The following is a 27,029-nucleotide window of genomic DNA, read 5'->3' on the forward strand; positions in this document are numbered from 1 at the left end:
CAGTCTGAATGTGTGTGTAGCAAACAGTAAAAACATAAAAATTGGAGCCCTTATTATAACCATCACATTAGCCTCCTAATGCAACTTCACACGTGGGGGATCTTATACTCTCTGTGGCCTATGGGTGATTGTGTTCCAATGTGTCCAGAAGGAGGAGAATACTGAAAAGACACATGAACATTGCTGTAATGTTAATTCATGCTTCACCATACCTTTTCAATACCTAAAATATTATGTCGTCATGTTCATGGGCTGAGCACAATTCACTTAGGTTGAAAAAATAAACCAGGTTACCTGACCTGCAGGTCTGGCAGGATTTTTAAGAATTTGAGGCTTGCTGGTGGCATTCACTTTAGTCAGGAGGACAGTCTCTCCTCTGCACCTCCCCACAAGCCACATGGTCACCCCATTTATCATTTCACAGGACAACACCCTATTTTTCCCTCCCCTGAATGGAACAGGGACCTCATTAATACTCTGCACATCAGATCAGTCCTTCCCATGTACCTGGATAGAGCACCATCCTCCTGATCCTGAGCATCTTCGTCTCCTCTTGGAAGCGAGCAAAGGAAACAGCCTTCTCCCTCTGCATCAGCTCTTGGTTTAAGGACACCGTTTCCTGTCTTACACCCCCTGGGGGGGCGGGACGGGTGTTTAACCAGAGGGTTGGCCACCTATTGGGGTGAGGTGAGTAATACCCCCTTGATGAACATCTATAGGGCCACCACATGGGCTACCTAATGAACACTATCGGCTCCATAGCCATGGTTCAGCGAATCACAACTTTACCACTACAGTCCTCCAGGCTTCTCTCATGAGATGAAACCATCATGCTTCACTTGGCATGGCGGCATGGATGGACCAGTTTAATTTCTAGGCTTATCAGAACAATCTGTTATATGCTAAACTCCGAGAGAGGACTGACTGGGACAAGGAAGCGAAGACATGGAGGTCATGCTCCAATTCATTTTTTATCAGTAATCCAAATTACACCTGGTCATCCACTTCCTCGCCACAGTGCTGATACCAGCCTTTCTCTAACTGTATTAACCAACTGCCCCAACTCCTTGAGTATAAGAACAGGAAGAGTGGGAGTAGGTTAGCCTGTGTGGGTGAAGAGGAACTCAAAACTTTCTTTTTTTTTTTTAAAAGGAGGAATGTCTCGAAGAAAGACTGGAGGGAAACAGACTACCTTCAAAATAGTAGGGAGTGATGAGAGAGAAGGACTAGGTGTAATGATGATTGCTGATAACAGTATTCAGTCAGATACTATGATTACTTAAGTCCTAATGGTGAGTTGTACATTAGGTATTATTAAAAGTGTTGGGAGTGGCAGGCAATTCACTTTACCTGCCGTCATGGTTACAAATATTAAGTTACTTACAATTTGTAAAGTACTTTTGTCTGTTTAATTTAATTGTGCTCATTGTGAATGTTTTGCTTCCTATTGCCTTATTATTTCTGTAACCTTAATATATAATTTTTCAACAGTCAGAAAACTCAACAAAATGTAATACGTAACATACAAAACACATGTCACCGTTCTTTGGTTTTAAATTAGCACATCTATCCCCCTAACACCTGGTCACCCCCATGGAAAATCTGGCCCACAATACGAGACATGAACGGTGCATTTGGCCCAACTAAACTGGTTGCGCAGCTGTGCCAGAACCGTGGAAAGATCTCTGCTTCTTAGTAAATAATAGTGTTGACAAACAAAATATTTACCATGACATGCAAATTATTAAACTTATTGGGAGATTGTGATTTTAACTAGCTCTGATACGTGCATTTTAACGTTTTTAAACTTTTCAAAAACATACATTGAATCCATTCTTAATAAGTTTAAAGTTGCACAAAATGTTATGTAATGGAAAACAAACAAGTTATTTCATTCCAGGGTTGTCCCACACTGTGGTGATGATCCCTCCTACCAAGTGAGGATACAATACATCTATTCAACCAAAAGAAGGGACACATACATACTCAATAACACAACATGCTACCCTCAGATATCAAGGAACTATGAGCAACCTATTAGCAAATATCGGCTGTGTATAGTGTAATTAATAACATATGCAAAGTTTCCTAAAATGTCATACTTTAATTCATTTACTTATTCACAGCACAAGTATCAAAAAACATTAAAAAAACACATATACACAACATATCGGTATACAATGATAAAAATAATTATTCCACCTCACAGAATCAAGTTAAAAAATGCTTGAAACAAACACAGTAGCAACTTAATTTCTCTTGCTTCCTACTGTGTCAACATAGCCCAACTTATATAAGTTTCTCTCCTTGATATTCTAAGTAACTGGACATTCTTCAGGGGCAGAAATTTGTCTTGTGCTGTCTGTAGGTCTTTTTTCGTTCCTTTATAATCCCGGTTCCTATATCTAAGGGTACATGCAAACAAACACATTACTAAATGGGCATTTTGGGTTTGATTACTAAACCTAGCCATCCCTAATCACCAATAGGGTAGCACAAGTATACACTTTATAGTATACCTGAGCCAAACAAACTTGTAGCAATAAATGTCTTCAAGTTGATTAACAGTTCCAATTCTTGTTATACACCTATAAAGTGGCATGGAGAGTACGCTTCTACTAGACCTATACCTAAAACCAATTTGCAAGACCTGACTTCAATATACACCAAGGTAAGCAATTACTGCCTTCCTCCACCAATTCAAATTCAGTATGAATTTGATCTTCACCCTGAAGACATTTATTGCTACAAGTTTGTTTGACCTTGTGTTGCAAATAGACGCTCGCAAGGCAGAACGTAAAGGGGAGAAGAGGTCATCCTCCTTAGGTCCTCCTGTAATAACCCCAGCTTTGATTGCTGAACCCATGCAAATTGGAGTCTTGAGAGGTCCGCTTTCTAGCACAGAAAGAGAACATCGCAGAAAAAACATCTGTGTTTTTATTGTGGTTCATCTGACTCTGCCCAAAGAAACCTAAGAAGGCGGGAAAAAGCCAAAGCCCGACAATAGACCTGGTCCCTTTGTCGAGCCATGCTGTTATGGATCCCAGGAGGTTGGTTCCCTTCTCTGTTTCTGCTACCTTGTCTTACCCCTCGAGGGAACCTTGGCCATTTGAGGCCATTCTTGATCCCGAAGCTACAGGAAACTATGTGGATGCACAGTATATTCGAGAAAACTCCATACTAGTTGTCTCCAAAGAAGTTCTAGAACTGGTGAATGCTGTGGATGGTACTACCCTGCTCTCCGGTTTGGTTACGGAGCACACTGTTGATCTCACTATGACTTTTGGTTCTGTGCATTCTGAAATTATCACTTTTGATGTCATTGCGGCCCCTCAGTTCAAGCTAATATTAGGATTACCCTAGTTAAATAAGCACAATCCGGCAGTTGATTGGTGTACAGGGTCATTGGACTTTGTTTCTGACTATTGTAGGGAAACCCGTCTGTCCACTAAGGTGAACCTTTATAGCCCCGGTTCCATGATTTTGGATTCAGCCTCAGTAATCGTGGCTGTCACTACTCTTATCCTACCCAAGGAACATGAGTCTTACAGGGACGTTTTTTTTTATAAGAAAGCGGCGGAAGTACTACCTCTGCATCGTCCCTATGACTGTCCTATCGATTTAATCCCGGACGCTACCATACCTTCGAGTAGAGTATACTCACTTACGCAAAAGGAGGATGCAGTACTTAAAGATTACCTGGATCAGGCATTAAGTTCAGGTTTCATACATCCCTCTCGCTCCCCTGCTGCTTCTCCTCTCTTTTTTGTTCCCAAGAAGGAGGGGGACTTACGTCCCTGTATTGATTAGAGGGAGTTGAATGCAATCACAATCCGTAACCAATATCCGATTGCACTTAACTCAGTACTGTTGGATCAACTTGGCTCTTCTATAATCTTTACCAAGTTGGTCCTAAGAGGTGCTTACAACCTGGTTAGGATACGGAAAGGCAATGAATGGAAAACGGCCATTAAGATCAAATACGGGCTGTTTGAATATCTGGTCATGCTGTTTGGCTTGTGCAATGCCCCTGTCACGTTCCAGTACTTCATTAATGTTGTCTTCAAGGATTTAATGGATTGTTTTATGATTGTCTATCTCGACGACATTCTCATATACTCGCCTTACTATGAAATGCACGGTCAACACGTATTCACAGTGTTACAAAGATTGAGTGATAATAACCTCTAGGCCAAATTTGAAAAGTGTGTGTTCCATGTTACCCAAGTGGAATTCCTGGGTTACGATATAACCAGCGATGGTGTGAAAATGAGCAATACCAAGGTCCAGGCTAATCTGTACTGGCCTGTCCCTACATCCATTAAGTCCCTCCAATCCTTTTTAGGGTTTTCAAATTTTTATAGGAGGTTTATCCTTTCATTTTCGGCTACCACAACTCCATTGCCGAGACTTACCAGTTCAAAACATCCTTTCATCTGGACTGATCAGGCGAAACATGCCTTTGATACCATAAAGTTTGCTTTTACTTCAGCCCCTGTGCTCCAACATCTAGATTCGGCTTGTCCGTTCATTGTTGAAGCTGATGCATCTGACCATGCTATCGGGGCTGTATTATCACAGTTATGTGCAGATACAGGTTTTTTACATCCGGTGGCCAATCACTCCAGAAAGCTCACGAACTTCGAAATGAATTACACCATTACTGAACTTGAGTTACTTGCGGTACGAGACGCTTTCATGGTTTGGAGACATCATCTTCTTGGAACCACAGTTCCTACAAGTCTATATAGATCATCGTAACCTCCTTGCCCTCAAATCTGTACGCTGTACTACAGCTTGTCATGCACGTTGGCATGAATTTTGTTCCATTATTACCTATCGCCAGGTGTTCTGCACTCCAAGGCAGATGCTTTGTCCCGACTGAACGGGAGAATTCCTCACGTTCCTGGGAAGGGTTTGTTTTACAACCCTCTCACGTTGTTTCTTCTTGTACATTAGATTTGTCTCTAAAGACCAAGAATGCGTGTCTACCAACCCCCCTGAGATCTATGATTATGACATGGATGTTGAGATCTATGATTATGACATGGATGTTGTGCAGTCCCTACCTTATGTACAAGGGCGACATCTCCCTACCACCGAGACCCGATTAACAGCCCTTCAGTGGTGTCATGATGCCCTAATGGCGGCACATCCTGGCAGGCGCAAGACCCTTGAACAACTGAAGCGCTGGTCTTTCTAGCCATCTGTGAGCAAGGATGTGGCAGACTACATCAGCAAATGTGCCATTTGTGCCCAATGTAAGGGTACCACTTCCAGGCCTATGGGATTGATGCAACCCTTACCTATCCCAAAAAGGCCTTGTGCTATGGTTTCTATGGATTTTGTGGTGGAACTGCCTCTTGTCCGGGGTTATGATACTATTTGGGTCATTACTGATTATTTCTCCTAAATGGCCTTGTTCATTCCATGTCAGGTCTTCCTTCTGCACCCGTTCTGGCGGACCTGTTTCTGCATAATGTTTTTCGATGTTTTGGGTTACCCAAAATCATTGTCTCTGATCTGGGTACTCCATTTACCTCACATTTCTGGCACATCACTACTGCTTTGGGCATTGACGGACGCTATTCCACTGTTTACCATCCTGAAACAGATGGGCAGACGGAGAGAGCCAATGCAACTATGGAACAGTTCTTAAGTTGTTTGATCACACAAAATCAGGAATCCTGGTTAGAAGAATTGGGAGCGGCCAATTTTGCATATAATAACTCAGTCCATACTTCTACGAGCACCACGCTTGCTATTTATGTGCAACACCCTAGGACACTTCCTTTGGATTTGGTACCTGCTGTGGATAGCCTGGCCATTCAGGGGTGCTTACGTGATTTTGCTGCTTTAAGGGAGCAGGTTGTTGAGCACCTGGAGACTGCTCATAAGCAAGCCACAATCTACGCTGATCGACATCGTACCCCAGCACCAGATTATCAGCCTGGGATGTTGGTATGGCTGCATCCAAAAACCATCGCATTCCAGGTAGAAAGTGTTTGTTGCCTCGTTTTGTGGGACCGTTTCCTGTAAAAGAGACACTCAATCCTCTGGTGGTTTGTTTGGAATTGCCCTCCCATTGGAAGATCCATCCGCTCTTTCATGTTTCGCTTTTGAAACCATGCCCTTCTGGGACCCGTCTTTCTTCCCGTCCGCCTCCTGTCCTTGTCCAAGGGGTTGAGGAGTATGAGGTTTATGCCATCTTGGATAACAAGATCCTACGTTGGGTGCACCATTATCTTGTTGATTGGAAAGGTTATGGTCCAGAGGACCGTACATTGGAGCCTGAATCTAATTTACACGCTCCGGTCCCTTTGTTTCGATTTCTTGCTTCCCGTGCCAGAGATGTATCTTTGGGGGGCGGGGAGGGAGAACTGTCAGGGTTCTGCCTCGATTAAGGCCCGGTGTATTCAGATCACCTTTCCCACGTGTTGGTCAATCTGCTTGCAGAATTAGACACCCTATTGTCTCCAAGAAGTCTGCTTTTCTGACCCGGCCCTTTAGGGTTAAACAGCGTTTGCTGACGCCTCACACGATAGCTTCATGTGCACGCACTCGTTCTTTCAGAGAACGTTATGGATTGTCATGGAAACGCTGGCAACCAATGCACAGACGTTTACTCTCAGGCGTACGGCGAGACGCCGTGCGTACAATCAGCTGTTCATGATTTAAGCGCCGCCCAGCTCGCAAGGCGCTGCTTCTGAATTTGTTTCTGTAAGCTGCATTGCGTTACGAACTCTTGTCTCTTGGTATTTTGATTCATTGGCCTGTTTATTGGACTCCCTGCTCTTTCTCCTGTTTTGTCCTACGTTTGCTTGGTATTCTGACTCGAATGTACCTGGACTCCATTGGTTTCCCCTTGTGCTTCTGCCCCCGCCTTTTGCTGACTTCGGAACTGTATCTGGACTGCCTCGGATTTCCCTCTTCTGTTTCCTCATTGTGACTCACCCACGCCACGGCACCTGAAACTCCAGCCTCTTCATTTCTGCATTTCTTTGGATTTTCACGCATCAGTGTTTGGATTGCAACAGACATATTACTTTGGACATTGGCGCATATTACTTTGGACATTGGCGCAAGGATTAAGGACCTGGTTTTAGGCGTCCTCGTTTCGGCGGTGTTAAGTTAACCCTTGGACTTCCTTAGAGGCATCCTCATGCCGGCGGGAATAGGGGTGCTACAATTCTTCTGGAACCTTGTCCTTTTACACCTGCTGCTGATTCACTGTGGACCATTCCTCAGGTCTCTTCATCTCTCAAATCGGTAAGCAGAGTAAAATCCTATCTCATCTCTACTTTTGTTATACTTTATGCCTGAGTAACAGTCTGTTCTGTTTCCCGGGGTTACACCTTATGTCCTTGCCTGAAACACTAGACAGATCTAAACTTCACCATAGTGAGTACTTTTGTTGTGTTCATGTTTAGCCCTCCATCTGTTTGCTGCTATTTGCTTAATCCTTTGTTTTCCTTTGCAGCCAGCGGTGTACCAGGGCGCAACTCATCTTTCGGGCAATACTCACCTCAAACCGTGCTTTAGTACTCTTGAGGGGTATATTGCAGGGAAGCATATTTTGCTACACGACGTGTCAAGCCACCACTTCTGACTTAGCCCATGGGTCTAACAGGCACCAGTTGGCACTAGGAGCCAAAAGTACATCCTGGTAGCTGATGGTTTCAGGAGGTGGCACACAAGGTAGTGATTGAGGGAAGAGGGTAAAGATTCAGTGGCAACAAAGTGGTTGCAGAGATCAGAGAGACAGGGGCAAGAGAGTTAATGTTGATCTTGATGTTTCTGGAGGAGCAAGCGGAAACCGGTTTGGAAGAGACCTTCCATGAAGCAGATCACTTTGGTGACTTCTTCAGGAGCGACAGGAGAGAAGGAGGAGAGAGGGGGAGAACAAGGAGAGAGAGGAAGGAGGGTGAGAATCTGTAGGAGGCAAAGGAGTGAGGGAGGGGTTAGGTGGGAGGGTAGCAAGGGAGTGAGGGAGGGGTTGGGTCGGAGGATAGCAAGGGTGCTCGGGATGTCCAGAGTTTTAGAGGTGAAGTGTGTGGCCAGTGCGTTGCAGAGGGCCTGGGACAGAAGAGGGGAGGAGGAGACTGCGGAAGGGTTGGCTAGTTCCCTGCAGATTTTAAAGAGTTCAGCCGTGTTGTTGGAGGCACCCGAAACCCATGCCTGGATGTGGGACCTTTTCTTGGCACGGATGGAGAGTCTGTATTGCCTTTGGAGCAGGAGGCAGGCCAGTTTGTCAGAGGGTGAGCCTGAGGTTAGCCACTTCCGTTCCACAGCTCTGCACTTGCGTTTCAGGGCTGAAAGTTCAGGGTAGTACCAGGTGTTACGTTTGGTGGCGGTTTTCAGGAGGATCCTCATGAAATGGGGCAAGAATGTCAAGGGTGTTGGTAATGGCCAAATGGAGGTTGCTGAGAGCAGAGTCAGTGGTAGAATCTGTGGTTGGGTGAGGGGGGCATGAAGGCTGATGCGAAGGCAGCAGCTAACACTTGTTTCATCGGATGGATGTTCGTGAACGAGGATGGCAGGGCTTTTAGGGGGTGCTCATAGAGCAGGGGGGACCCAGGTGAGAGGAGAGAATGGTCTGACCAAGAGAGTTGAGTGACCAGAAGGAGGCGGGGGAGGTTGGAGACCAGAATGGATGAGGGCGACCAGAGTGTGTCCAGCCAAGTGGGTTGGGTCGGAAGGGAGAATGGAGAGAGAGATGGTGATAGGCAGAGGTCAAGGAAGAGAGTGGATGCTGTGACAGGGGAGTCCAATTGGACGTTTACATCACCCATCAGGAGGAGATTAGAGCTTGTTGAGAGTAGGGAGGAACAGAAATCAGCCCATTCAGAGAGGAACAGGGTGGTAGCGCCAGGAGGCCTCTACATGCTAGCAACGGTCAGGGAGGAGGAGGGAGAGATGACCAGCTTGCAGACCAGGCTCTCAAAAGCAGAGTAGGGCTGGGTGGGTATGATGGAAGAAGGAACTCACTCAGGGAAGATTAAGGCAACCCCACCACCAGCAAGGTGAGGTTGTGGCTTACAGATGAACGTGAAGCCATCAGGGAGTCAAAAGCAGTGACTGAACTGGCATTGAACCATGTCTCGGTAAGAATGGCGAGAATGTCGAGGTCAGTGTCTTCAAGAAGGAGGCAGATGTCGGCAGAGTGTTTGTTGGCTGAGCGGGCGTTAAAAGTAGCCAGGTGAAGGAGGTCTCCACCTTTGAAGGTTTTCTGAGGTGGAGTACAGGGCCGTGGTACACCAGCCAGAGGTGAAGGGACATAGAGATGGGGGAAGGGACAGAGAGGCAGAGGTAGGAGGAGAGGCATGTGAAGGAAGTTAATGACGAACAGCAGGCACTGGTCAAAGAGGAAGAGGTTGGGTTGAGGACCCTGAACCAAGTTAATGCCTGTGTGGGAGACATAACAATGCATCGTGATGAGAGCCGGCCAAGAGGATTTCCCACTTGATGCCATCATTAATGGGAGAGGATGTCAAAGGGTGGAGAGTGGAGATGAGATGAGGAGTCCATAGATATGGGGAAGGGACAGAGAAGAGGATATCGGTGAAGAACTGTCTGGAAGTTGGGCTGACGTAGGTGTCTGCGATGGTAGGCCAGGGTTCGTGGACAGGATGTCTTTTTTGTGCTTTTTTCATTCCAGACTTCGTGAGGGAAGGAGGATAGGTGATAATGTAGGAGTTGGAAAGGTAGTTGAGAGCCATAGGGGCGGCAGAGGTTAGTTGAGGAATGAAAGAAGAGTGGCTGCACAGCACAGTTGTTGCTAAACTCACTGGGTGGCTTAGTAGTCACAAAAGGCACAAATGCAATGGAAAAAAGGAAATGCGAATTTCAAAAAACAAGGGGCACAAATGCAAGAGATGTAAAAAGCGCACACACCTTAAAATTAATTTCAAAAGCATTGGCACAAATGCAGTGAGAGAAGATTAGATGAGGCAAGGACGGCAGAGTAGGCACAGTAATTGGTTCAGAAAGTTAGTGGAGGAGGCAATGGGAGATCTCAGCCATCACTCACTGGTAGAACTGCAGGGAGCATAGAGGTCCAAAGGCCCAGGTTCGTGGGGTAGCAGTATGCAAGTCTGGAGGGCGAATCACAGTTTGAGGAGGGGCGACAAAAGGTGGGGGACGTCTCGGCCCGGACAGGCTCAGATGTGGGCCTTAGATGTGGGCTTTCGATGGCGGGGCCGGCTTCTGCCTGCCGGCGCGTGGGATTGGCTGATGATAAAGAGACAGCCAATCACAGGGGACCAACTGTCGAGTAATGAGTGGCTCCTCAACCCTAGGAAGGGTCGGCCAACTTCAAGAGTGGGAAGCTCTGTGGTGGAAAAGGAGCAAATGGCCACAGGAAGGTTTAACACCTTCAACGTGCACCCAAACGAGAGCACTTTGTGATTAAAGCAAACAGAGCCTATTCACTTCAATAATGCGCATGATGTGCGCTTGTTGGCAGTATTTTAAAAAGGTCTCTTTTTTTCGATCCCCAATTCAGTGAAAGCACAACTGGGCTTACATTTATTTTTTGCTTTTGCTGTAAACACTGCTCCTGCAGCGCCAAACGATTGTGAGGTTGTGGGAGCTGAGGCTTCAGCTATGCCTGGTGCCGATGGAATCTGCCTCCCGTGGCTAGTGTGATGCCTGGGTCCTGGCTTCCTCCATGACTGTTTAAACATACAATCAAGGTGGGGCTGTGGTTGTTTCCAGAAATTAATTCAGGAGGTACTTGGAGACTGGCAGAAGCTGGCAAAAGTGGCAAGTCCTTACTTTATGTCCAAGCTTTATCCCTTACATGGTGAGAAGGGAGTGCTTACACAGGTACTTCAGGTGGATACTATTCCGTCGAGGCCGATGAGTCACTCGCGATGGTGGCTGAGGAATCGGTCATGCGTTGTACAGTGGACAAAAAGGCGGATTTGGCGTTGAAGGTCTTACGCTGGGGCGCACATGGCCTTTTGGGCGGCTACATACACCTCATACACGGCTGAGACTTCACTGGGTGGCTTTCGGAAGTTAGCTCAGCTACTGGAAGAAGCGGCAGACTGTGCTCAGCTGCTGCAGGCTATGCAGTCGCAGGTGAGCTTCTGTCAGATTTGGCATATGTCACAGTGATCATCGGGGTTGCAGTATCGTGCCGCTGTCACTTGCACCTCTGAGGTTGGCACTCTGATGGTCATCAGAAGGCGGTGGCCATGAAGATTCCTTTTGACGGAAAGATGTTTGTCAACTCTCTAGAGGACAGGGTGTAATGAGTGTTCAAGGCTGACAAGCTATGGAGGTGCTCTGATGCAAAGCCCCGTGTTGGTACATCTGGCGGGCTTAAGATGTTTCGGATGTCGTACTGTGCCCAAAGGGGGTTTTCGTAAGCCCCCTGGTGGGAGTCATTCTAAGATCCCACAGAAGTGTGGAAAACCCTTGGTTCTAGCGCACATGGAGGGCTGTGTCTTCCAATGTTTGGGTGAAGACTGTTTGGTGGGGGCTACCAGATCGAGTTCTCCTCACCTCCACCGTGCTCAGGAGCACTGGAGACTCTTATTCCCAGGAGCGCAGAAACACTCTGGCCATGATGCAGGTTGTCCTGGAGTCGTTGGATTAAGGGAGGATCCAGGAAGTTCCCAGGAAGGAGAGGGCTATGGGTTTCTCCTCTGTCACAATTGTGGTACCAAAACTGAAAGGCAAGTACAGGCTTGTCATGGACCTCAAGAGACTGAATGTGTTCATGCAGACTCTGCATTTCAAGACAGAGTCTGCAGAGGATAATCCTGTTGATCGAGGAGATGGATGTACGCGTCCTAGAGGTGCAGGGATGCCAAAAATTCCATGTGCCCATTCAGAGGTCTCATCAGAAATATCTGCGATTTCTCTTCCTGGGACGACACTTCCAATTCTGGGCTCTTCCACTCGGCCTTTAGACTGCTCCCAGGGTGTGTACGAAGGTGTTGGGCCAGGGGCTGGCACGCCTTTAAGGCCCGGGGGGATATAGGTGTTACCTTAACTGGCTGGCTGCTTAAGGCTTCTTCCACGGTGCTTTTCATAGAGCATGTGGAGGTCAACTGTGGAGTGTTGAAATATCTGGGGCTCCTGCTAAATTTGGACAAATCTTGTCTGGAGCCATTCCAGGAACTTAACTTTAGTACAAAGGGGCTGCTTTTGGACTGCAATGGCAGGGGCACATGGCCGCTTATGTGTTTGTGGTTCTGTGGGCTATGCTTCACATGCGTCCATTGGTGTTGCACTTGCACCGCTCTTGGATGATGGATTTCCATATTTACGAGGCATTGAATTGCCTGTTTACCGGAACTGTGGGTCCAGCTTCAGTGGTGGATGGACTTGGACAATCTCCTGAGGGAATTTCCATTGGTTCACCCCCATGACAAACATAGTTACTACCAACGCAAGTGGCCTTGGGTGGGGTGCAGTGTTTGGTACCCAGAGTGCTCAGGGACTTTGGATGCCAGCTCAGGCCTCTGAGTCTTCCAATTGCAGGGAATTGGCAGTGATTTTTCTGGCACTGAAAAAATGTTCCAGCTTCATCCTGTGGTCGGCTGTTCTGTTGCAGATGGACAACACATCGGCCTTGTCATTTGTGAATCGCTAGAGTGGCACTAGGTCACGTAAGCTGGAATATGTAATGTTCCAGTTGGGATGCTGGGTGGAGCGCAACTTGCTGTCCTTGTGGGCAATACATGTCAGGGGGTGGATAACATCCAAGTAGACAGTTTGAGCAGAGTTTTCCCTTCATCCAGTTGGATCTTGCGCATGTCTGTTTCGCCTCCTCTGCCGGTGGTTTGGGAGTTTGGTCCTGTACCCGTTTTCCTCACCCCTAGATGCAAAACTGCCCCGGTTTTCTTCCAGGTTCCCGCCTCTGGGGTCTTGGGAGTGGATACATTGACACTGGACTGGCCGAAGGGGCTTCTTTATGCATTTCCTCTGCTTCCCAAGGGCCTACTGAAGATTTGGAACTCTGGGTCAGAGGTGATTCTGTTGGCACCGGTGTGGCCAAGGTGCTGCAGACATCCTCTTCTACTAGAACTGGCAGTGGTTCCGGGTTGGTTCTTAGCCTCATCTACGTGCCCTCTCAGGTTGGGCAGGGGTCTTCTGCCACACGGATTCCGAGTTGGGGAGTTTGGAAGTTGAGAGGCACGAGTTGTGCAGACAAGGCTTGACTATGCAGTCGGCAATGAAGATACAGAAGTCCAGGTGGCTGTCGCCTCTGAAGGACTAGGAGGCGCATCCAAGGACGTTTGCACAGTTGTGCGATAAGAAGTCTGTGCAGGCCCTGGACTGCACTGTGCCCATGATTTTGCAGTTCCTACAAGACAGCTGGGACATGGGTCTAGCAGTATCATCTCTTAGGTCCCAGTAGCAGGGATCGAAATTAATATTGGAATAGTAGGAGCTAAAAGTAGCTCCTGGGTGTACAGCATTAGCCAGTGACCAGGAGTTAGTACATGGCGCTTCACAAATCTAACTTCCACATAAGATGCAAATATATACTTTTCAACATCATTTACAACCCTTCCTGCTGTATATATATGTCTGAATGTATATTTATAGACTGTTCCAATTGCACAGAGTTGAATTTACCTAGAGTCTTTATTCAGCATCGGTTGGCCTGGGGAGCCAAATGTAGCTCCTGGTAGCTGTTGGTGTCAAGCTAACTAGGCTCTTTTAGGCTATAATCAGGAGCTAAACAGCTGTCGGCTCCCCTCAATTACGAACCATGCAGTAGGCGGCAATCCAGGCTTTCAGGGAGCCCTGGGTACTCAGTACTGGCTTTGTGCCATTGATCTTGCAGCTGTTGAAATGTTTCCTGTTGTCCAAGCCCATGGTGTGTCCTGGGCACCTCCCTGGGACCCTTCCCCCTGATTTTATAGGCATTACAGGACTCTCTGTTTAAACAGGAAGTGTCAGTCAAAATGAAGTTTTTCATGTGCAAAACTGTTTTTCTGGTGGCTATAATTTCAGCTACGATAAATTAGAGCATTGTTGTGTACAGCTCTGTTGCTGCATGTTCTCCCGGATTACCTGGTTCTCCTGTGTGATCCGGGGTTCCATCTCTAAGTTCCATCAGGAGCAGGACACAGTGCTTCCATCCTTCTTCTTGGATGCTGAGAGGTCTGTCTTGGTATACCTGGACTGGACATCTACCTTTCAGCAGTTGAACGGTTTCTTTGTAACATTTGGGGGTCAAAAACCTGGCATGAAGCCGATTTTTGCAATGATTAGCTGATGGATTTGGCAGGCAATTGCTTTAGCCTATTCAGGGGGCATGTTTCTTTACCAGCTTCTGTTCAATGTTGCTCTACTAGAAGCATGGCAGCATCTTGTGCCGAGGCACATCTTGGGCTGAGGCACAAGGAGTCTAGATTCAGAATATCTGCAGGGCAGCAACCTGGGCCATCCCAAATTCGTTCACCAGACATTCGCCTCAATTTGCATGTGCAAGGTTCTTCCTCCTTCGGGGAGGGAGTGTTGAGAGCTGGTACACATATTCAAGGGTTCTTTGTTGAGGTGTTAGGGAATACATTGGTGATGGGGTATTAGACCAAGTGCAGTTCTGTGTTTTTAACCATGGATAATTTTTTTACCCATCTTTGGTATGCCTCACAAATAAGCACTGGGACGAGGAAGAGGGACGTGGCAGTAATTACCTGGTTACCTACTGGTAATCTTCATTACTCCTAATCCTACTCTTCCCCGTCACCCTACTTACGACCCTCCTCGTCCGTGCCCTGATGTGGGGTGAAAAATCCTTCCCTGCTGTGTTAGTTGGTATTGAACTGGCACAATTGGGGGTTTGGGAGCATTGTACTCCCAGGGATGGGGTGGGGCAGGCATATGTGATAGTAAAAAGATGGAACGGATTCTGAGATGAAGGTCGGAACCTCACTGGTAAGTACTATGAGAAAGAGTAAGACTAGGAGTAATGAAGATTACTCGTAAGTAAGCAGGTCATTAGAGCACAAAAGTCACACAAACAAATGCTTAGATGCCTTAGTTTAAGCTCTTCTACAAGCAATGTTGAAGAGCAGTTGTACAACTCTGCAAGTGAAAGGTAGAAAATTAAAGCAGGCTGTTATGGACATGTCAGTGTACCAGTTGTAAATGGGTTCTACTGGATCCAATTTCTGACATACAAAATGTGGGCATCTACTACATGCAACAGTACTGTCAAAATTCGAGTTTATCCTGAAAGCTGTTATGGGTGTACAATGAATTCAAAGAGTTTAACTTGGGCATGCGATTTAACCGTTTGAATATCCACTGGGAAGTGGCAATCCAGTGGCCAAAAATTCAAAACTCACAACCAACTGGATCCAGAAGAAAGCATTTTAATCATCTGCTCATACAACACTGAAAACATTTACAATTGGCCACTACAGCTGTTAATAAAACAATAAAATGACAATCCTCATGAAAACACTGACATCGACCCAAGGATGTTACGCACCTGGTCCGTACAAGGATGATCCATTTCTTTTCTGTTTTTCATTGTAATTCGGTTATATGTGGAGATGTCTGTTGAAAGGGAACAAACAAGAGACCCACGGATCCTTTCTGCCCTTCCAAAAACACTACACAAAAGCGCCCGCGGGCAAAACGCGCGCTCTCAAGTATTATTCCTAAACATGACACGAGCAGGTAATTAGAGGGCAATATTGGTTCTCAAAACCAAGATTCGGATTTTGGGCGATGATTAACTACGCCTGCGCATAGAACAGACACTGCTCACCCAGGCCTGCTCAGTGTGGAATAAAAGGCCGCCATGCTCACTAGATAGACGCTGCCTTTTATCACAGGCTCAGAATAGTGACAGTGCTACATGGAAGACAAGGAAACCCATTCTGTATGAATTCCAATATCAAGAATGTAGGGACTTGTAGGGTCTGTTCATACGTTAATGAAAGCATAAGCAGAATGTTCATGTGTCGTCTGCTTTGCACCTGTGAATTCACAGCGTTTCTCTTTTTGTATTAATAACGTCTTATTTTCAAGTTGTGAAATATTTTAGCATTTATTACAGGAGATTTTATTGAATTACATTGTAGGATGTATTTAGGATAGTAATAGCTTATTTCACATTACAAATTATTGTGTTAATTGCCAGACACGCGTGTTTGCTGAAAAACTTTCATCATTTTATTGGAGTCAATTTGGATTTAAAATTTGTAAAACAATTGTTGAAACTTATTTCTAAATTCAAACTGCCCTTTTTATTGGATTTACTCCAGATTTTAATTGTGGAAAAGGAAAAGTCAACTCCCTGTGCTCTACTGAGTGGCTGAGCTCCCTGTCACCTTCTCGTGACATATAGAGGAGGGCAAAATGACTGTAGGAAAAGTGAAATTGCCATATTTTGACTTTATAATTAGTTTTTGCCCCTTCTGCGGAAATAAAAGGGCAAAATTGCATGGCACGAAATATGAATGATTTTCGTTTCTCACGTTCACAATTTTATGATTTCACCTTCATGTTGTATGCAGGATTGTGTATTTATCAAAATGCATTGAAAACGTGCATTTTTGGTGGTTGTTTTTACTATGAACTTCAGCGAAAATTCAGAGTGGATGCACATAATTTCTCCCACTGTTAATCAACACCTCAACATTACTGTCACATCCACGTCACAACCACATACAAAAGCAATAGCATAGGGGGGGCTTTTTTCATATGCTACCTTCTAAACTGAATCATTTATAGGGATTTCTCTCTTTTTGTAGACAATGCACAGTGACATAAAATGGTCGGTCTAGGATCACAAACTGTGTTTAAACTGGGATTTAAGACCAATGTGCCATTTTGACCAACACCAAGAAATAGCACACCTACCTGCCCAACGGAAGAGACCCCCCCTTTGCTGGAACAGGACCAAAATCACTCTACTTATCGAGCTACCTACCAACCATAAGAACCGTAAGCGCACAAGGAGGATTGCTAAAAACACAGACAAACGTGAAATCCACAGAAGCACAACTGAACAAAACAACGTCAACACACCATTCTTCACATAAAATTACTGTGACACAGATAATCACGGGTGCAAGCAGACAACTCAGAAGAAAAGACCAACCCAAAACGCAACCTTTTTGATCTACTCAATGAAGATACAGAAACAATAAAATCAAAGGCACAATCTGATGGAAAACCAAATCAATATCAACTGAAATTACCAACGCCACCGTCAACGGACAAACAAAACCCAGAAAATAAAAAGAAAGGTGTAGAAGTAATAATTGCAATTGTCCAAAAACGGCCTCTGCTGCTTTGCTGCTGAGCTCTGCTTTGAATAGAGTTATGACTAGGTCCTTTCCTCTAATTAGCGGCTTGGCTGTGGCGTGTTCTGATCGGCATAAGGAACAGTTAGCCTGTGTCCGCTGTTTCTGCCAGCAGCATTTGCTGTTGGCTGTAGAGGCGTAATCGCCCATACCCATGGGTAATATTTGGGGAATCTAGTGATCGAACGGATTTCCGGTACTTCCTCAAGCTCCGCCAGAACTGCAGAGGGTGTGGGGCTTGGCCAGCAGCTGCATTCCATTCCTGGCGCTGGGCAGCTGCCTGGTCCCGTGGGCCTCCCAGCGGTCTTGTGGACCTTGGTGTCTGTTGACTATGAACTACAGCTACATTTTGTACTGCCAACCATACTAGCATTGCAATGCCTGAGGGGTGTAACATGGAACCTGGCTGAGTAGGTTTATCAGATTGTGAAGTAATGCCCTTGGATACAACACAGAGAAAGAATAGCCTGTGCCCTACTTATTGTTGGGAGTGTAGGGAAGGCATGGTATCACAAGTAGGACACTGACACAATGGATACACTTTGTAAAACCTTTATTGAAAATGCCGGGGTCGGATTTTGCCCTATAACTAAGATGGGAGTAGTCTTGACCATCAAATGACAAACGAAACAGTCCTATGGACTCCATCAAATCAAAATGGCATATGCTAACACAAACCTCATGGCCTGCCCTATCTCTTGTACAAAAAGTGAAAAAAGGAGAAATGTATGCAGTGTTCAAAAGAATAAATTTAGTTGAACCAGCACTCCTCCTCACATTAAACCTCATGGAGTAAGGCTGTCCTTTGCAGGCAGGATGACACATTCTGGCTCGGTTTCTGACACTCTAAGCAGTTCCAAACTGTAGATTGAGGCCCGCCAGGCCTTCCATGTTAAAAGTCTCTTTCTTGACTCTCAAAATTGTATTCCAATGGAAAATTCACAGAGGTCGCTGTCATGACCCTTGCCCCTGGCCCTCACTGGCAAATCAGCCTTCCAGTTAGGGCCAGATCAAAGGCCTTAAAACCTCATCCAAGACGCTCTTGGAGTCAGTCCTGGCGCCAGGCTCATAACCATCATGAAAACCAACATTAGAATGGGACCATTTACTTGGGACCATTTAACTTGGGGGGTGGGGGGTTCAGCCAACATGGAGGCACACACATAGCTCAGTTACAAGGAAGTGAGCTATGCGGTCTAGTCTTTTGGGTGTGGCAGGCCTGGGACTATTTTACCTGGACTACTTTACCTGAGACTATTTAAACCACACCCAAACAGCAGAACATGCTTTGCGTTATTCTGCTGTGGGCAGCGTAACGCTCACCGTGTCCAGTTTTTTGATGCCAGCTGACCTGAAACCAAGGAGCTGCAGAGAGAGAAAGAACACTACGAAACTTACCTGGAACAGTATCCTGTCTTCAATCCATCGCTGACTTCAGTTCCTCTCACCTGAAGGTACGAACTCCATCATCCGGCACCACATGCATCCTGGAATACCATAACCTGGAAAGAGGAGAAAGAAAGGCAGCATTAGTAAGCGTTTACTCACGTTTCCTCCAGAATGAAGAAAGCCACACAATTCTTACCTGGGTAGTCATCTCCTGGTCAGTATCATTGCTGAAACATTACAGCGCTCGGCGAGGAACACCGCAACCTGCAAGGAGAGAAAAGACACAGGTTAGCAATATAAAAAGCAAAACAGCGCAGCGCATCGCGCATTACTCACCGGACAGCATCGCGCACACCGCGCTTTCGCCTACCGGCCCATGATCATCTTCAAACTGCATGACAGCACCAAAATACCTTTCCATACCTAAAAGGAAAGAAGCAAGACATTATTATTCGAACAAAGAGGAACATAAGAACTGCATATAAAGACTGTAAAGCAGCAAACCTATGGAGTCGCAGTAGGCCTGGATTCTCACAGGGGGGCTTGCACCAGTGAAGTAACTTGGTCGCTGCTCGCCCCCCACATCTACGAGCCCATGCCACGAGGAGCAGGATGGAGAATCCACCTTTCACAATATTAAGACCCATCTTTAAACAGAGGCCTTACCAAGGGACCGAGAGAGGGTTCGAGAGTGCAAAGCATCGAACCAGGGCTGGGTGGCGTCCCCGTGGATACCAGGTGAGCGTAACAGTCACCCTCTGCTGGGTTCAGACCTTACAGCACACAAATCACGTAGGTCCCCCTCTGCCAGGCTCAGACCTTTCACATCACAGTTCAACACAAACTTGCCAGGCAGCTCCCGTCCCCAATCTTATTGTTCTTCGAGTCTCCCTCAATCGGACTCAGACCCCTTTGCCATGTGTCGAAGACTTGTGAATGTGCGTGGCTCTCTCTAAGGACCACCGCAGGACCACTTCAACTCAAAGTTCACGGTTACTCTTATTTATTTACTTTTGCCGTTTTTTCGCTTTATAACTTTAAACAATGTAGCTTTCACTGAGACTTTCGAATGGGCTACTTCCTTTCGCCGCACCACTCCATTACTTAGTATCGCTGATCTCACAGCTGCCTTTTACTTCAAAGCTCATTCACAGGTCTGCCTTTCTTTATGTCTCATCCACACGGGTGCAACCTTTACTTTTGATATAATGTTGTTACTTCATTCGTTTTAAGACACACCAGTCTTTCAGGTCGCTTGCCAACTCACCGGCTGTTTGTGCTTCTTTCTTGTTTTGCTATTTTCAATTCACGCGTCAAGGTTAGTACCAGAGGGTTCGCCTCGCCTCCCCAACTCTACATTGTGTTCCAAGGACACCAGAGATCTTCCTGGGTGAACGGCAATCTTCACTTGTGGGATCTGGCCTTCTCCACGTGTCTTTTGCAGTCTGTCTGAGGCAACAACCTCCAGTAGGGAACCCTTGGGGTTTTCAGCCCGCTGCTCTTGTCACTTGGTCTGTTGCTCTGCTACAGTGGGTGTGTTCCGCCTTGCTCAGAGTGTCTTTAGGCGTTGCCTTTTATTCGTGTGAGGAGAGCTAACTGGTATCAAGTGTAAAGTCCCTGACACGATTAAGGGGACATGTCCAGTACAGTGTGAGACAGTTAGTCTGGTTACTCTCAGTCACCCTCTTCCTCAGCCCAGTGTTCGTGTAAAAAAGGGGGGGGAGAGGGCGAGTTGGGACTTCAGACAATCCTACAAAATAGGATGGGGTAGATGAAAAAAAGGGGGGAATACTGCATCTCACAATCGGCCTTCTCACTCCCACTCACGGAAGACCCCTCACCCAGGTGATCCTCCTGCATTGGTCCAACCGTAGGGTCTGTATCCAAAGGCGATGGCTGTGCCCTGGCCACCTGAGAGAGATCCCTAGGGATCAGCAGGTGAGACACCCTCTGGTTTCTCACAGGAGGCTTGATTACGTTAAAATTGGTCTTGAATTAAGGTAGGAAGTATGTTGCTGTTTGTGCAAGTTCTGTCGCCATGGTGGCGAAACTCCAGGCGCTGAAATTAACCATCAAAAAAGGGGGTTCCATAGCCAATAATTCTTGCATGAAGGCTGCTTGGGCGCCAAACCAACTAAGCAATCTATCATCAATTGAGTTGCTCTAAGCCAGAAGGCCACGGGCCTGGCCACCACAATGGTGGTGAATGAGTTGACTGAAGTGCCTGATGTTGTGGTTAGTCCTAGTTGTTCAGTACTGGCCGCTGAAGGAGACAGTTTAGTCTTGCCACAGAGAGGTGGCTCGGTAGAGGTGGCAAAAACGGGTAGGGTGCAGAATTCACCCTTAAGGGAAGGAGCACAGTCCCCTCTACGGCCTCCAGCAAGTGCAAATGTATGTCCCGATGCATCTTCCAACCTGACACCTAACCACCAAGGGGTTGGGATTGAATCTGGTCTTGAAGGTGTTCCCTTATCACCGCTTGAGTCAAACAATGAACTGTTTAATGTGGAACAAGGACCTACAGCTGCCATCGGGCCACTCAGACCGATCAATTTTGGAAGTGCTAGTGCGTTTTATTGATCAGTATTATGTTGAGAACTGTGTCTGCCTACCATTGCTGACCCCTCACAGTACTCTCTCGACATTCTTCAGCGTCTCTCCACTTTTTTGCTGTAAACAAAGTTGCACGTTTCTCAACAGTAGCCATATTTATTCAAAGAAAATGGGTGTGGAAAAAATCCCCTCTTGCCCTTACCAAAAGGAAAGGTCCCTACCTATAAAACTAAGACTAAAGAAAGTTGACCTTGTGTCCAAAATACATCTGACCCTCATGCAAACAAACACAATCAAAAGGCACAATATAATTCTTGTCACTTCAGTCAAGTTATGCAAAACCATAAACAGATACAATTTCAGCAGAACAATCGTCTCCAGGGTTTAGCTTCCCTTTCCAGGGAAAGGCATCTGAAATACTCTGTTTCACCAAAGTTAATATTGAAGGGGATGGGAACTGTCTCTTTCCTGGGTATTACCCTTAAGATGACAAGGGTAATGTTCTTTCTGCAATACAGGTACAAATGGATTGGGAAAACAGTCTTTTATAGTCTTTAGGATGGCAACACAAAAATGTTCAATTTTAACAGAAGACTTCATATAATAAAAGTCAATGAATTTGGAATTTAGCAAGAAATAGTCTCTTATAATTGTTCAGGATGACAAAGCAATATTTTTAATTTCAACCAAAACAAAAAAAGTACTTAATAGAACAGAAACGCTTTTCCACATACACCCTTGCCAGGAATATCCTCCTTTTGGCTCACACAGATCCCCTCATGTACTCTCCTGCCAGGTATGTTTTCCCAAAGAAGGTCTAACTGAAAGGTCAGGATATCTTACTCTCCTGCCAGCAATATCCCCATTTTGACTCGCACAGATCTCAGTGTACTCTCCTGCCAGGTATCTCTTTCATAAAGGTTTCACCACCTGATGTTCTTATCAGGTCTTCCTCTCAAATATTCTCACAATTGCACCTCTTCAGTGGCACAACCTTGTTGACTTCAGTTAACACTTGCCCCAACTTCCCCCATAATGGCATCCCCTATATGAGGGTTTGTTCAAGCTGGTTCTGTCAACCTCTTTTACAATGTTTCTTGTCATGCTTGTTCCAAGTTTCCTCCAACCAGATCTCATGTCAGGAGAATTGTACAACTTCTGCCTCTTTATTCCACTTACAATGTCTTTTGGTTTATAACAATACTGGTTTCAGGTTTTCCCCAAATGACAACTCTTATCAAGAGAATTGTAACATATTTGCCCTCGGTTTCGTTATATATATTTTTTTGGTTGGTATTCAAAACTTGTATTTAATTGTCCATATTCCAGTCGGAAATCCCCGGGGTCACTACTACATAAGGGCCAACTCACCTGTATCTTCTGGCATCTTGGACTCATGGTTTGCTGTAGTGGCAGAGCCCTGCCTCAGAGTGACATTTGCAGCTTGTCAAACACCCTTTCTGGGCCTCTGTCGGCTTTGTGGTTCCTCAACAGTACAGTTGCTGTCTGTGGATTTGACAGCATCGTGGACAACATGTCTGTAGTTGCTGGTTCCTTTGCTGCACTACCCTGGCGTCCTCTTGTCTCTGTTGGGTCTTCCGCCACTGTGTTACGTCGGGTGGACCAGTGGCAGTCCAGGAGCACCTCTCCTCTTCAGCGGGGCGTGGCCCGGCACGTCTCTCTCCACAGCTCCGCTTCGTGCGCTACATACTCTGCAGCCTGTTCTGACTTATCCTTCACCTTTTTTCAACTGCAAGTAATTTTTGGATTTAAATGTCCAGTGAAATGGATTGAATGCATAACATCTAGACTGCACCTTACTCTCAGTGTTGCTGTTGATCCTTATTGACTCTTTAATCCTTGTCCTCGTCCCAGTACTAAAAGCTTTCTGGGATTTTGATTTTCACAGTCATTCAAGTTGTTTTGTTGAACACTTTTGTCTACATAACAATCATCATGAACACTAGATGTCAAATGAGTTTTAGGGAGGTTATGCATATAGGAAGAATTAATAAAGTTATGTTTAAGATTTTTAACAGAAATCAGAAATAGGTTTCAAGTCCTTAAAATTAGAAGGTTCTGAATAATGACAGAAGGCTATTGGACACTTTGGGATCAGAATACCACCCCCAGGGTTAGGATCAGTTAGCGGCTACCTTCCCTTGGCCACATGGTGGGAAACTTTAGGCTGGGGAGTCAGTGATGACTCTGCAGAATTCATCACAGTACCCTCGGAAGCAGGCACAGACTTCTTTGATATGGGTGGTATAGGTGACTCAAATGCTAACTCTGAATTGGAGCAGATGCTGACCAACCCCACAGGCGGTTTTGCAGGTGATGGTGGTGGCAGTAGATGCAGGAAAAGACAATTCAAAGAGCTCCCAACTATTCCTACGATAATCAAGGATTTTACTAGTAATTAGCTTGTGCGTGTGCAAAGGGATTATGGAGTTATACGAGAAACACAGGGGACAGAGTTTATTTTGGGACTTTGAGCCTGATGGTCGTTTAGATGGACCTTTAGAGGCCGAGTTACCATGCCCATTAAGATCACTGCAGTTCAATGGTCACTCTTGGACCTCCATTATCTGCTTTGAATCTGGAGGGTGAACCAGTTGAAGGGCCAAGAGTGAATGCAAACACAGATATATCTTATACAAACATCTAAATAGGCTTTCTGCTACTTACTGTCATGATCTCTGCTTCCAAAAGATCAGGACTTGCCCGACTCCCTTGGAAGCAGACCCATAACCCCGGTTCCGAGTGCCAGCCTGTCCCAATTGGGACCTTTTGGTCCCTGTCCTGGCGCCAGTGGCACCAGGCTCATAAAGATGCCCAGTCCCAGCGCTGGAAGCGCCGGGCTCATAATGCTTGGGTGGACTTACCTGCAGCAGACCATGCTGCTTACTTACCTGCCAGTTGAACCCCTGATCCTCTTCTGTTTGGGACTACTTTTCCTGTTGGGTGGGGCAGGAGCCACTCCCTAGGTTCAGAACACTGGAACTCTTCTGGAAAGCAGGAACTCTTTTCTTACCTAGGCGTGGCTGTGGAAGGAGACACCTAAGCACTACAGGAGGCTATTTAAACCACACCCGATGGATGAATCTTGCTTTGTGTTATTCTGCATTCTCTGCAGCAGAACGCTCATCGTGTCTTCTGCTTCTGATCCTGGGCCTAAGGGAACAAAGGCTTACCATCCTGGAATCCAGTCTTCAGCAGCACCTGTAAAAACAAACAAAGAACAGGTTAGCACTACGGTCTTCAGTGGCAGCACATCTCTTACCTGGTCCATCGGCTGTCACCAACGCCTCGTGCTGCATTCCGGCATCTGAAAGACAAAGGCTTACCTACTCTTCGCATGCTCCGGAGGTCTTCGCACTGCATTCCGGCATCTGAAAGACAAAAGCTTACCAGCTCTTCGCACGCTCCGGAGGCCTTCGGCGCTGCATCCCGCATCTGAAAGACAAAAGAAGGTGCGTTTAAAGACATTGGGCAACTTTATTACTCACGTGCCATTACTCCTTCCCACGCCGAATCCAGTGGGTATTCCAGCACCCTTCAGCTTCTCTAAAGCTCCGAACTTGTACCTGCAAGATAAAAGGGACAGTTAGTGCGCATCGTGAAGCAGGCTACAAGCGCTTACTTACGTGCTTCCAGGCGCTTCTATTCCTCACGCGGGTTCGATCCTCAACTCTCATCAGCCCGCCATCGCCGGAACCCTGCAAAACAAGAGATATCATTACAAAAGACTTTTAAGACATTTGAAGTGCCCAGAACTTACCGTTCGTGCAGTTAACGACGGACAGCAGTCCTCTGAGGTCAAGAGGCCTGCACCCTTATCCAGTGAAGAAACTGGTTACGGCACCCTGCCCCGAGGCAGATGAGAGCTCGGCGTTCACTTACCTAAGACATCTTACTCTTCGAGTCAGACATACAGTGCACAGAGGTCCAGCCCAAAGAGCCAACCGTGTGTTACACATCACCTTTGAAGACAGGCATTCACCCAGTCAAGACCGGCGCTTCTGCGGGAATCAGGTGAGCGTTACACTTACTTGGAGATGAAGGATGCATTTAGCTTGTTGTTGGATAGGTGCAAGAGAGATGTTGGAAAAATTGATGTTAGTCCGAGGGTTATCAGCACGCTGGCAAAGTCCCTGAAACATTTCGGCAAGGGACAGCGTTAAGAAATAGGGGGCCCAATATCCAAGATGGCCGCTGGGACAGGGAGTCGCGTATAGATCTCCCTCCGCCCGGGCCGCCACTGAAACTACAATAAAGCCTGACAGAATCGTGTAATTTGTCACAAAATCCTACCCGATATACCTGGGGCGGCACCCAGCAGGAGTCACTCGCCTTCGCAGGAGCAGAGACCAGGAGACTCGGGGCTTCCGAGACTGATCGACGCGGCTGCCCCTCCCCCACCGGAGACAGCCACTACCCGCGGCAAGGGCAGGGAACCAGCGGGGACACATGAGCGGCCGCGGTAGCACGGCGCACACCGCAGGGCTCCCGGAGCGGGCTCGCGTGTGACAGAAAGGCAACCCCACCATCGGAGGGGAGACGAGCAGCAGTAGGCCAGCGAGGATAACGCGGGACCGTGTGGCCTCGCGCAGTGGAGGTGAGGGGCCGCGGGTAGATCAACACGCTGCACACCGTCGGCCGCCCGGAGGCGCACAAGGTGAGCGCCCCCCCCACCCCTCAGCACAAGAGAACACCGGCGGTCACTTTTCCGACCCAAAATCCACACTGAGCCCCAACGCTGGAGCCGAGGGGAGAACGAGGGGCAGAGGGGGAACAAAGGATATTAAAGACGCTGCCTAAGACAGTAGCCCCCACGAGAGCTCCGGCCTCATAAAGGAAGACCCGCGGCCCCCCACGACCATCCGCACAACAAGGGAGAAGACCGTAAGGCCGGCGAACAAGAGACAGCCCCTGGAATCCCCTAAAAGCATATCATACCTCCCAGCAACCTCAGGAGAAGATATATATATAAGGTAAGGCATGTCCAAAGCAAAAGGGAAGGGGAGCTCTGCACTCCCGAACTCACAGCCTGCCAAACAAGATGCAAACCTAGTACAGATGTGGTCGGCGGACTCCAAGGTCCATACAAGAGGTAGGGGTCAGGAGGATCCCCCAGAGGATTGCACCCACCCCAACACCCCCCCACCACCTCCATCAAGGGAGGACATGCACGCATGGTCCGTGGAGCTACAAGACAAGTTCATGACCACGGTCCAGGATCAGTTCGCAACAATGAGAAATGAAATGAAACAGGTGGTCCAAGAAGTCAAGAGGGACGAGGCCAAACTAGAAGAGAGGACAGACACAGCTGAAAGAATCATCCAAAACCTCGAGGACGAAACACGCCAATACAGCGAGACTCAGGAACGTTTGGTGCGCTTAACCCACAACCTAGAGATCCAGTGCGAGGACCTAGAAAACCGCTCCCGGAGATCTAACATCCGAATCAAGAACATCACGGAGTCGGTATTGGACAAGTATCTCAAGAAGGCAGTCCAGGAAGTGTTCAGAGACATTCTGGAAGAGAAGGAAGCAGACTCCATAGGGATCAATAGAGTACACAGAGTGGGCCCGAAAAGAACAGGGGCGCCCGGAGAAAGAACTAGAGATGTCCTACCAGCCATATCCCTCATACCCACAAAAGGAACAAATTCTGAAGAGGGTGCTACAATTGGATCATATCAGGATGAACGGGACGGACATCCACCTACACCAGGATCTCGCCTCGGTGACATTGGAAAAACGGAGAGATAAGGCACCACTAGTCAAGGTACTAGT

The 27,029-nt window shown here is 46.8% G+C and overlaps 1 protein-coding gene across 2 annotated transcripts in view; it reads right to left on the reverse strand.

Moving 5' to 3' along the window:
• LOC138449261 (zinc finger protein 684-like) overlaps nt 1–27,029 on the reverse strand; it is a 697,253-nt gene that overhangs the window by 222,605 nt on the left and 447,619 nt on the right. The window contains exon 1 of one of the 2 annotated variants that reach the window (XM_069604756.1): nt 15,464–15,702. The exons of the other annotated variant lie outside the window; for it this stretch is intronic. Within the exon in view, the coding sequence (XP_069460857.1) occupies nt 15,464–15,505 (42 nt within the window). The 5' untranslated portion in view covers nt 15,506–15,702. Of the gene's footprint in view, nt 1–15,463; nt 15,703–27,029 lie in introns of those variants that run through there. 2 annotated transcript variants of the gene reach the window in all.

The sequence above is a fragment of the Ambystoma mexicanum genome, chromosome 1p (assembly GCF_040938575.1).
Source record: "Ambystoma mexicanum isolate Mex_15411 chromosome 1p, UKY_AmexF1_1, whole genome shotgun sequence".
In the NCBI taxonomy this organism is placed as follows: Eukaryota; Metazoa; Chordata; class Amphibia; order Caudata; family Ambystomatidae; genus Ambystoma; species Ambystoma mexicanum.